The sequence below is a fragment of the Sinohyriopsis cumingii genome, chromosome 2 (assembly GCF_028554795.1).
Source record: "Sinohyriopsis cumingii isolate HCF-2022 chromosome 2, ASM2855479v2, whole genome shotgun sequence".
Taxonomy (NCBI): Eukaryota; Metazoa; Mollusca; class Bivalvia; order Unionida; family Unionidae; genus Sinohyriopsis; species Sinohyriopsis cumingii.
In genome coordinates this window covers 98,879,328-98,892,016 of record NC_142962.1, presented here as the reverse complement: position 1 = coordinate 98,892,016, position 12,689 = coordinate 98,879,328, and the positions used below count along the sequence as shown (strand labels likewise).

General features: G+C 34.5%; 1 protein-coding gene across 1 annotated transcript in view; it reads right to left on the bottom strand.

The window, feature by feature from the left end:
- LOC149805455 (uncharacterized) overlaps positions 1–12,689 on the bottom strand; it is a 270,060-nt gene that overhangs the window by 126,747 nt on the left and 130,624 nt on the right. Inside the window, exons 15-18 of the mRNA XM_089934230.1 lie at positions 8,808–8,894; positions 6,058–6,129; positions 3,074–3,133; positions 1,670–1,804 (exon numbers count right to left, since the gene is read on the bottom strand). Coding sequence (XP_089790356.1) covers positions 1,670–1,804; positions 3,074–3,133; positions 6,058–6,129; positions 8,808–8,894 — 354 coding nt within the window. The remainder of the gene's footprint in view (positions 1–1,669; positions 1,805–3,073; positions 3,134–6,057; positions 6,130–8,807; positions 8,895–12,689) is intronic.

Genomic DNA, 12,689 nt, shown 5'->3' with positions numbered 1-12,689 from the left:
CTAAATAAACAAGTCAGATTTGCAACTTGTCATTTTTCTTTTTCATCGGCAACTGGGAAACTTTTGTTTACATCACACTTTTCATAAACATCCAGGAAACTTGACTATCAATATCTATTTTAAAAAAGTCCAGAAATTGAACAATGTAACAAATTATAGCATTCCTTTGAAATAGTCATAACTTGGTTTGTGGACCTATTACAGCTTTTTTTCATATATTAAATCTGAATGACTATTGATTATTCACCATGGTGAAGTTAATGCCTTTATCGCATTTAATATATAATAATGAAAATCGACCCAAAACAAGAGGCACGAGGGAATCTGAGCTTTCAACTGGCTGACATTTGCCTAGAAACCACATGTAACAAACAGCATTTGGCCATAAAATCTTGGCCTAAAGGATTCTTTCTTCTGAATTTTCTCAAATGCTGTTGGCTGCATATGATATGACAAAAACTGTTTTAAGGTTACTGTATCTTCATTCATATATCTGATGGTACATCAAAATCACCTGTCCAATTCTGAAATTCCTCTACACCAGGATGTTTTGTGTCAAACTTGGAGCAATTCTGTTGAGCAGTGTGTTGAGATAAAAATGCATCCATGATATTCTACTTTTATTAGTAACAGCAGCCATACTTGATGGCTGAACAGCCATTTTGTATAACTGGAGGCATTCAAGCTAGGACACTTTCGTACAAATTTCATAAAAGCGAATGTTTCTCCAATAATACTTGCCCCGATTGTTCACCCCTTGCAGAAATATGTCACCACAACCATATTGTCTGACATTATCAGGACAGTGTTTTTGTGGTTATTTTCCACACACAGGTGGAGAGGGCATTGATAATGGTTTTCAGTTCCAAGCAGTTGAAATAAGGATCTTTTTCTTCAGGAGTCAATATTCTACTGACAACTGTGAGTCAACTATTAAACTGTCATTGCAACAGGTCCAGCCAAGCTTTGCATAGGCAAAGAAGCTTAAGAAACTTCATACCCATAAATATTCTGGAGTAGAAGCCCTGTGTGTGGTTTTCCACCATCTACACTGCTCTTATTAAGCAGACACTATATTTTCTTGTGTGAAAACATCCCACTTTGTGGGATCACTTCAAAAAGGACCAGGATGATGAAAGTGGAGAGGTTTAAATAACAACATCTGGAGACACTTTGACATGGTTTGGATCACCCATCATTTTTCAAGAATGATTGGTCCAAGTCTGACAAGAAAAGAGAGTAGCCTGGAGCCCCAGGTGGGTTGCCAGATGGTGTGGGTGATGGTGTGTCACTGATTGACTGACAGAAGACCTGGGAAAGGAGAGAATGTTCCTCTTTCTCCCTTCCTGCCTTCATGTAAAAATAGGGACAAATGCCTGTCTATAATTGGCTTGGCCAGGAAAAGAAAAAAAACTGTTGTTGAGAACCACCACCCTGGTGGCACCAATGTGAATTCTCTTGTGTCAATCATCCCTTCTCATAACTTACAGGATAAATATGAATACCAATTTTCGATATGAATATTCACAAAAAGGTATTCTAATTCAACTGTTCAGACATTCATTTCAGCTCGGTAAAAATAAAAACAATCCCAGATACAGAACTGCAATACTACACGATACTGGTATTTATGTGCTTTAACTTACTACGTTCAATGAAATGAAATTACCTTGAGATGGTACATATGGACTCCAGTACTAAGTATGTCATCGCCCAATCCAATAAGGTATGGAAGTTGGGAATCTATAAGAACCCCCATGGAACTGGAGCGATTCCCAAGACCACGGATACTCATGTCAGATTCCTATAGAAAAAATAGTCATATTTTAAATGTTACAATCCTTCTGGACTAAAACATCACAAGTATGAAGTACTCCTGTATGCAGGAAAGCTATTACAATACCAATAATGCAAATAAAATAGCAACATTACAAATTTCACAAATTTTGTATATTCATCATACTCATAAATCTACAATTAGCTCTAAGAAATACCAATCTTATGTTATATCTGAATAAACTGTTTGTAAAATTCTTGTGACACAATATTCTGATCCTTATGATAAATCAATGGCCAGTTTTGTCATATATAGTTTCCAAACTTAAAATTTTTTATAAAAATTTCCTATGGATACAAACTCTACAAAGGTTCTGATTCATCCATTTCCCTCTAAGTTTTCCAATCTCTCAGGAGCCATATATTGTTTTGTATCACTGAAAATATTGACTTCGTACATCAATATTACCTACATCATTAGTACAGAGTGAAAAAATAAAACATCTGAAAACACATTTTCGCCTATGATTAACGAGAAATTGAATGAAAAATACCACTGTACTTGCAATTTTTTTGCTATTTACTTGCCCTTCTAACCTAACACATGTCTAGCCTCTGTCTTTTCTGTTATTAACTCCCTATCTAACCCATCTTTTCTTAGTAATTTACTTGCCCTTCTAACCAGCCTGACAACCCATTTTTCCTAAGTTATTTTCTTGCCATTCGATGCAAGCACTCTGCTAACTCCTGTCTTGTCTCAGCTATTTACTTACCCTTCTAACCAAATACACAAGTAACCCCTGTCTTACTTCACTATACTTGACTTTCTAAACAATCACACCAGTAATCCCTACTCTGTCAGTCATTTACTTCAACTTTTAACAACTGCTAACCACAAAACAAGCACATCCTTTCTCAGTCATTTACTTGCCTTTTAATCAACCAAGTAAACCCTTTCTTCCTTTAGTTATGTACTTGCTCTTCTAACCACCATACCACTAACTCAGATCCTTCTGTACTTGCTCTTCTAACCACCATACCACTAACTCAGCTACTTACCCTGTATACTCACTATTAAATAGAGTCCAACTGCAAACTGCACAGACCCAGACCTGCACTTTCATAATGTACTGGCAGATCAGTGTCTGTGCAGTTTGGTAGGAGTAAACAGCTCTGGTACAGAAGATACATTTTACTACAGACAGACAGGTACATGGACATGAATACAACCACTTTTTGTTAAACTGATGATAAAATCTGATTTGATGCTGATGTTAAACAACTGCTTTAAACCTACCAGTATTAGGTCATGTGTTTCTGTCCACTTGGTCATCCAGGATTTGGTCAATTGATTGGCCTGAAATTGAACACTAAAATACTGAATATGGATGCCACAGGAGCAAGAAATCAGACGCTGAAAAGAATAGTATATTTAATATGAGAGTCCTGAGAAGGGTATGACTTTCTATTGACCCCCCAAAAAATTCCAGGAATTTAAGATAAGACCATTTCTTCTCAGTGTTCAAACCATCTTTGATAATTCTGATCAATAATAACATTTTAAAATTAGCTGCTGTGGTGGCCATCTTAAATGTAACATTGCCATTATTTTCATTTAGGACCAACCAGAATCATCTGAAGTCTTTTGGTCAAAACCCATAACAAGATGACCATCAAATCAGAAGGAATCATGATAACATGATTTACAAGATGGCAACATGACCATATTGGATTTCCAAATGGCACCATTTTCATTAGGCCCAACTAAACACATAAGAAGTCTTCTAGTTAAAACCATCTCAGTATGACTTAACATTTCTGACAAGGAGTGATTATATGATATTCAACATGGCTGCCATCAAGGCCATATTGGATGTCATAGAGGCACAAATTTCACTTGGACAAAACAGATATGAGAAATCCCAATATTAAAATGGATTTTTGCTTCAAAGGAGTGGAAATAACAAGATTTTTAAGATGGTTTCTGTGTTGGCCATACTGGACATCAGACTGAAACCAGTTGTATTCAGAACAACTAAATATCAAAAGAAGTGTTTTAGTGAAAATTCCATGTTGAAATGTCCATCCACTCCGGAGAAATAACAATAAAGAGATTATTAAGATGAGCACTGAGGCTGCCATATTCGATGTATGAATAATGCCATTTTCATTTAGGAACAACTAGATATCATCAGAAGTCCTTTGGTGAAAACCCAATTCACTGATAACCAGCTGGATATCTATGACCGGTGGAGTTAAAAAATGCAGTTTATTTTCAAAGAATTAGGTCCTATAATTTTGACTAAAATTTGGAACCAGTATTTATTTTCTTATTGTGACTTGTATAATATAAAAGTCAGCATATGTAACAATTGTGCTGCTGAATAAACAGTGCTTTTGTAATTCTTCCAAATATTTTTCATCATTTTGTTTTCTTTTTCTCTATCAATCTATAAATGACCATACTGTTCATTTCATGATCTATTTTGAATTTCTTACACTATAACGTCTAGGCCAGTGATTCCCAACATGTGGGCGGCAAACCCCTGAGGAGTCATGGGGTTACTGCATGGAGTCAATGACTTACTAAATAATCACTCGCATATATACTACTATTTTTCAAATGTACACTATGTATTAATGTTGCTGTGATGAATATAATGTGATTTCATTTACAGAGTACAAACAAATTTTGGTCATTACATATTTTCTCAATTACTGTAGCCAAAAGGTACAATTATTTATCAACAATGCAATCAAAATTTATAACAACAATCAATAATGTGATTTCATGTATGGAAGATAAAAGGTTTTCAAATTCACTGCTGAGGCAGACATATTGGAGGTCAGACTGGATCCATTTTCATTTAGGTCCAGCAAGACATCATAAGAAGTCTTCCATGCTAATATGACTTTCTGTTCTGGGGAAGTAATAATTAAACAAATTTCAAGATGACTGCCATGGTGGCCATACCGGATAACAGTTGGCCATGGAGAACCAACAGGACATCGTAAAAGGTCTTTTAATGAAAGCACAACGATGATATGACCAGCCATCTATAAGAAGTAGTGATAACTAGATTTTCAAAATGGCTATTATCTCAGCCATTGTGGAAATCAGATCAGCACCATTTTACTTTTTGACCAAATATCAGTGTGGCCACTGTGGTGGCCATATTGGATGTCTGTGCTGCACTATTTTCATTTAGAACCAACATAGAAGTTGTTTAATAAAAAAAAAACATGCTGATACGACTATCCATTCAGGAGAAGTAGTGACAGTAATATTTTTAAGATGACTAATTTGGTGGCCATATGGCCGTGATAGGGGGACAACTTTCACTGAGTAGCAACCAGGCATCATAAGGTGAGTTTTGGTGACAATCACATGGCAATATTAGTTTTTGTTCAGGAGCAGTAACAACAGGATTTTTAAGCTGGCAACTTTTACAAACATATTTGACATCAGATCAGCCAAATTTTCACTCAAGACCAACTAGAAACAAGAAGAAATCTTTAAGTGAAAGCCCCAGGTAAATATGACCATCCATTCATGATAAGTAGCTTGATTTTCCAGATGACCACCGTGGCAACCATACTGGACATCAGATTGGCATCTTAAGAAGTCTTCTAATGAAAACCACTTGTCAACATGACTTTCTAATGACAAGAAGTACCAACAACAAGCTGTGGTTGCCATGGAGAAGATTGGCACAATTTTGTTAGGACCAACTAGGTATCATAAGTTTTCTGGTGAAAACTGATGTCAATATGACTTTTCTGTTTAGGAGAAGTGACAATAACAAGATTTTCAAGATGGTTGCTATGGTGGCCATATTGGAAATCAGACTGGCACCATTTTCGTTTAGGGCCAAATTTGAAAATCCCATTAAGACATGATCATCCATCCAGGAAAAGCAGTTATAACAAGATCTTCAAGATGGCCAAAGTGGTGGCCATGCTGGATGCCCAAGCTATGCCATTTTCATTTACTAAGTCCAAGGTTTTAATGCTTGTGCAAAGTGTTATGGCAATCCTCTAAGTACTGCAGGAGAGGAAGCAATAAGAAACTTGTGCTAATGGACAGACAGACAGACAACAGATGAGGACAGGTGACAAATGATCATCTAAGAATTATAATCACATAATGTTTGTTATTTGCAAATATTTGCTGGAACATCAAGGAGAGACTCATAACAGTTTTCTTAAGCTCTTACTTCAAGCTCCAGCACATGTTTGCACATATAACCTGTGTATGATCCTTATTAGAAAAAGTCATACCATGACTTCATTCTCTTGAAGTTTCTCTGCTATCTGTGAACCAGTCTCCTGTATGGATACTAAGCTGCCAGCCTGAAAATAAATGTAATAAGTGATGAACATATGGTGACTAGAATGATCTAAAGCCATTGTTTACATCAGGTGAGATTTTTCAGGATTGCAACAAATTATTCCTTCCTCATCATCTACCATTGCATTTAATTTGGTGATCAAGAGTTTCTGTCATGCCGTTGGCAATTTTACATGTATAAGTATCCATTAGCTAGGAAATTATATCATTGGAAGGAAAAACAATTTCACAGTGCAGTGTAAATGTGTACTACCTATTACATAATACTTAAGTGGACTTAGTGTGACTTTGAGTTTTGTATTTTTTAATAACGTTTTGTGAAGTCTATGCTGAATTTACATCTACTTTCCAAGATAAACAACATTACTGACAAAGTACTGAATTTGAATATATTCCATATATACTTTTATGAAAACAAACTAAAACAAATCTTGGATACATTTTTATAAATGATTATCGGTACTGCAATCTTGGATACATTTTTACAAATGATTATCTGTCATTGGAATCTTTGTGCAATAATACATGTTATTAATGTTAATCTTAGTTGAATAAATCAGATTACAAAGTTGAAAAAAGTATTAATAATTAGAATGGTTATAAAGAAGTGATTAGTTTATACATGCATTACAATTATGTTAGAAAAACTAGAAGCACCAGGTGCATCACAAGGATCCTACTCTATAATTCACTCAGCTGGGTTTGTAACAGAACAACTTCTGTTGGAAAGCTAAAGTTTGTAGAAGATTAGCATTCAGGGGTTATAACTCTTCCAAATAACCAAGTGGAATGTGTGAAATCCAACTCAGTTTCATCAATACAAATGTGTAAAGTAACTAGCAGAAATGCAACATTCCTTGATAATGTTGTGCACAGGAATATCAGATAGCAATCAAGGGCTACACCTCTTCTAAATGATAATGTGGAATACTTGAAATTAAATTCATTCGGGTTCTCATCAATGAAATGCTGCAAGAAAAATCTGCTTTAAATTCAACCAAAAAAAGGGTAAGCTAAGTTTTGATGCAGAATCTAAAGTCAGTGGGATGATCAATCAGGAGGCATGAATGGTGGGAATGATGTTGTGGAATGTTGAAAATGAATTTACTCAAGGTCTGATCAGTCTGAAGCCACATGATAGGACTGCTTGAATCCATACAATTTTGGTACAGTTATGTTGCAGAAATGGCAGACTAGAGAAGGAGCAATCTGGTGGCCACAACTCTTCTAACTGAGGCTTAATCCATATTAATACACATATAGGTCTATGAAACAATGATCAGACAAAATAACATCACAATATATTAAATACTTCTTGGGTTATACAGGTTACAAGAAGCTTTCTATGTGAACTTAATTATCAAGGAACCATAACTCTAACCTAAATGGAGTTGATGGAATGAAATTCTAAACAGGCACTTCTAGGCCAGAGAAAATATAAACACAAAACTGAATCAAAATCTTGAATCATTCCTGAGTTAGGCTGGTTACAATGATGACTGTAGTGCATGCTTAATACTGAAAATTGACTTTAAAAAGGCACATCTAATTGTAACTTGCAATTCATCTACCAAATGGCATCAAGCTATGAGTAAGGGCTGCTGAGTTATGCTGGTTACAAGCCATACACCATGTGAAGATACAAAGTTAATTATTAAGGGCCATAACTCTTTCAAAATGGACAAGTCAAAATGGCATATATAGGACTTTGAGACAATGTACACATCAAATGGCATCTGCTGAATGGTTCCTGAATGATGCTGGTCAGAAGGATCTACTGCAGAGGAGAGACAATGTTGATAGGAAAAGGGTAATAACAGGTGTAAAATTGGATCTGGAAAGAGAAAGCCTTTAAAAGGTGGATCCACATGTAACAGGCAACACACCCACCAAATTGCAGAGAATTAAGTCAAGGTTTACAGAATTATGCTGATTGCAAAAAGTGTGAACAGAGAGACTGATAGACAGATGGAAGGATGGAAAAAATTGATTAATGTAGGGATCACTCATTTTGATGTGGGGCACTAATTAGACACTTGCTCGTTTTGATGTGGGGCACTAATTAAACACTCACTCCTTCTGATGTGGGGCACTAATTAGACAATCTACATGCATCATGAAGTTTTGAACTATTTCAGATAGAGCATCATTCAAGTTACAACAACTAATTTGTCTTTCTGTTGAAATAAAGAACTCTGAATTGTGCTTGTTAGTATGTAAAATACAGTAAGTAGAGTACATATCTTTATTAAAAAACAATTAAATATGCTTGTAAAATATTCACCAAGAAACAAATTTAATAAATACAGTGGAAAATTTTAGTACTTTACAAAAATGTATTCAACACTCCATCAGCAAAAACAAGTCTCAAGCATTCACCAAGTAAAAGATGAAATAAGGACACAGGTAAAACTGAGATGCATTTTTTGTCCTTTGCAATAAATTTTCATTTGTAAATTTATATATAATATTTCTTCAAGGATTCAATAAACATGCAGAACCAGGCATGCACATTATAATTGCATAACCAAAGCATACTGTTGAATAACGATTGTAATATCAAATTTATTGCATATTTAAGAACAAATAATTTTCTCTTGTTGGAAGTAATCGTAATATAAATAGGATAGAATTAAATGTAAACAGAAGCAGCCCCAATATTGCATAATTAAGCAAGTACCTGTTCTGACCCATTAGATGAATCTAAGGATGCAGTTTTCTTTGAGAAAGGCACCAGGTAAATTATATCATTTGCTTGAGCTGCTTGCTGAAAACGAACAAGGCACACACAAAAAATTAATGAGGACAAGTCAGCAAAGCAAGCTTTAGCATGCTTGTTTTTGGTATGGTAGAACCGGTTTTGGAAGACAACCCTGTCTGCCAACAATCTGTAGACTCTCAAGAAAGGTGGTTTCTTATTGGACTTCATTCCTCTATATAACAGATTAGTTTGTACATTGAGTAGCTGGTCTTTCACGACAGGTCATCTTTCTTGGCAGTAGTTTTTCAATACATATCTTTGTTAATAATGACAAGTCTAAAGGGGGGAGCGGTATTTGTACACGCTTACAGAAATTTTTCACTAATAATGAAGAAAAAAACACTCAAACTAGCACTAGTATAAATTTGTGTTGAAACAACAAATCTGGAACGGAGTCTGCTTGAAATCAACTATTTTATGAGGCAAAAAATCTGTGTTTCCGGTCAGTCGACCATCCCTTTCTCATTGCCAATATTAGTACTTTTTCTCCCATTGTAAAAAGAAAAATCACATTATATATATAATGTCAACAACAAAAAATAAAATAAAAAACCTGACCTACCTACCCTAATTTTAAAAACATTGCAATAGGAAACATATTTTTTTTTGCCTTATGAAGTAAGCTACATAACTAGAATTTTGTGCCAAATGGTCAGCATGCACAATATATTCCATAAGAAAAACACAATGCCGAGTAATTTCCATACATATTAAATTACCAGTAATTCAGACATTATTTGAACAATGCTCGGCAAGTTTTTGCCCCTCGAGGTTTGCCTTTCTCACTCATCATTTATGAGATCTTTTGTCAATAAAACAATACTGACAAACTTCAAATTCCTGCCAACCTAAATTTTCTGCCATTTTCAAACTTGTATGAAAGTTAACAAAATACATGAGGGTGTAATTGTGTATTCATAGTGGTACTCTGGAGTTTTATACCAAAAACAAGAGCCCCAAGGTGGCCTGATATTGCTCACCTGATCAATATAACATAAGTGCCACTGATTAAGCAGGATTTTGTAATATTTTAACAACATAACATCATGTAAACTACTAGTATCACCCAAACTTTATATGACGTTGATTTTACCCATTGTACTATAAAATTTATCTCTAAAGATTACCGGTAAGGTATATTCAATATGTATATTTTCTTCCTCATAATCAAACTCAAAGATCGCCATAATATAAACCTATCAACCAAGCTTACTCAAAGAAATGGTTGAGTAATATAGTTTCCAGGCCAAGCAAGGAAACCAGCTCATACAATAAGACACAAGATCCAATCTCATTTGTCTCAGACAATGACAATATTAGCTCGATTACAAAGTTGCAGCAAAATAATCTGATAAAATTCATTCTCCAAAACTATAACAAGATCAGCCAACATTTACCTCATAAATAAGTATAGCTCTTGCTCATAATCAAACTTATATCACACATCAATGATTGAACATAATAAAATTCAGCCAATCAAATGCTTATGTTTTGTTCATAACTCATCAACATCTTCTTAACATTATCATATCTAGTAGATCTCATTAAACACATCTTGAGTTGTGCAAACCCTTATGGAAATAAGTTATTCCTGACTTAGAAGTGAGAAGTACTTTACTTATATGGGACTTCAGGTCATTTATAAGTTCCTCTGACATATATGGGACTTAATGGTCACTTGTAAGTTCCTCATAATTTTGCATTAGGTAATAAAGTGAAATGTCTGTCTGTATTTATACAGTAACTGTACAAGAGAAAACATTATTCTTTTTTTTCACCTACATTTAACTTTTAAGTGACATACAAGTCATTTACAGGTGATACAAGCCTTTATCAGCTGAATATAAGTCTAATGTAAGTTCACAGAGTCATTTTCTGACTAAAAGTTACTATGAACTGTCTGAAGTCCAAGATTTAATCTGAAACCAATAAAAAAATGTGATAATTTGGTTTAAAAAGTCACAACTTCCCACCAAATTTATCAATTACAGTGAGTCCAGAGTTTTATAATAAAGGAGAGCATTTAATCATGTTTCATTAAAAATGTTTTAAAAATGTCAAAATAAATCATTCATATAAACCTTCCAATGTGTGTGTGTGTGTGTGTGTGAATTGCTAAATGCAGACATCAGGAACCATGCCATGCACATCTACACATTGTGGTAATACCTTGAAATAAGGACTTTTTCATTTCTATAATTTCAGTTAAAAAATATTCTTTATCTCTAAATATTCAATTTCATATATTCTAACAAAATCGTTTTACAAAAATTCTTGGAGGATGAATAATTATTTGACAACATGAAGATACTGCAATAGCAAAAGATTTCTGAGGAGAGCACTACAATAATTTAGATTGGATCACAAGAGTGCTAACAATATGATACAAAATCACCTCATTAACATATACAAATCTTGCTCATTATCAAACAGGTGAGTGATTTCATTTATATAAGACTATACTTTAAGTTGTACCAAAATCAGACTTTAAAAAAAATGTCTTCCAGATTGGTAACAAGCTCTACCAATCAAATTCAAAAAAATGTCTTCCAGAGTGGTAACAAGCCCTGCCAATCAAATTTTAAAAAAATGTCTTCCAGCATGGTAACAAGCCCTGCCAGTTAGATTTAAAAATGTCTTCCAGCAAGGTAACAAGCCCTGCCAGTCAGATTTAAAGATGTCTTCCAGAGTGGTAACAAGCCCTGCCAGTCAGATTTAAAAGTGTCTTCCAGAGTGGTAACAAGCCCTGCCAATCAGATTTAAAAATGTCTTCCAGAGTGGTAACAAGAACTGCCAGTTAGATTTAAAAATGTCTTCCAGAGTGGTAACAAGCCCTGCCAATCAGATTTAAAAATGTCTTCCAGCGTGGTAACAAGCCCTGTCAATCAGATTCAAAATCAACTTACAAGATGCAATTAATCCTATACATTATCAGACTAACGTGAGTTTTTCAAATTTATGAAAACTGTGTTTCCATTGGCTAATTTAAAGGTCACCAGAACATGACCCTTAAGCAGTCCCTGTCTGATCTTCATGTTGGACAGTGGAGATCCAATTTTAATAAGATTGGTCTTCTGATTTACCTCAAAATTTAAGACAGTAATCATTTTCATTGATACATATATTATAAATCGTGCATTCCTTGGGATAAAACAAGATCTAAAATTTGTTCTGGTGAATGATAAAATCCAACAGGGAAACCAAATATCTGGACCAGGTTTTTCTGTGGCTACACCTACTGGGAATATAACACACTACAATCCCTTGTTAAAATCAGACCCCATTAAAAACAAATCTATGCTGTTTTCTTTACTTCAGACAACAACTATTGACATTCTAGAAGCATTATTCAAAATAGCTATTAATACTACAGGTCTGATTATGTTAATTTTAGTCAAAGGAAGTATTTGTCCCTCCACAGAACATTTCATGAGGCACACCTTCCAATGCAAGTTTTTTAAAACAAATATTTGACTATTATTACTAGGCCCCACAATAGCACATACCTACATATTCAATTCTTTCTTTTGTTAAGGAAACAGGAAGACATTGTTTTGATAGATTTCCCACATGACAAAGAACAGCAAACACACCTTTATGACACAGTGAAACCAAATGCCAGTTGCAAAAATTTAAAATTTAAATGATTTAAGTAAGAGAACACCTTAAGTACATTTACCATTAACCTTGGTGCAAGCAGGATGAAAGAGGAACAAGAACTATCAATTATTGATCAGACCTCCAAAATACAAAGAGAACCAAACCAATTTGGCTTGTACTGTAATTACATTTGAGAAATAA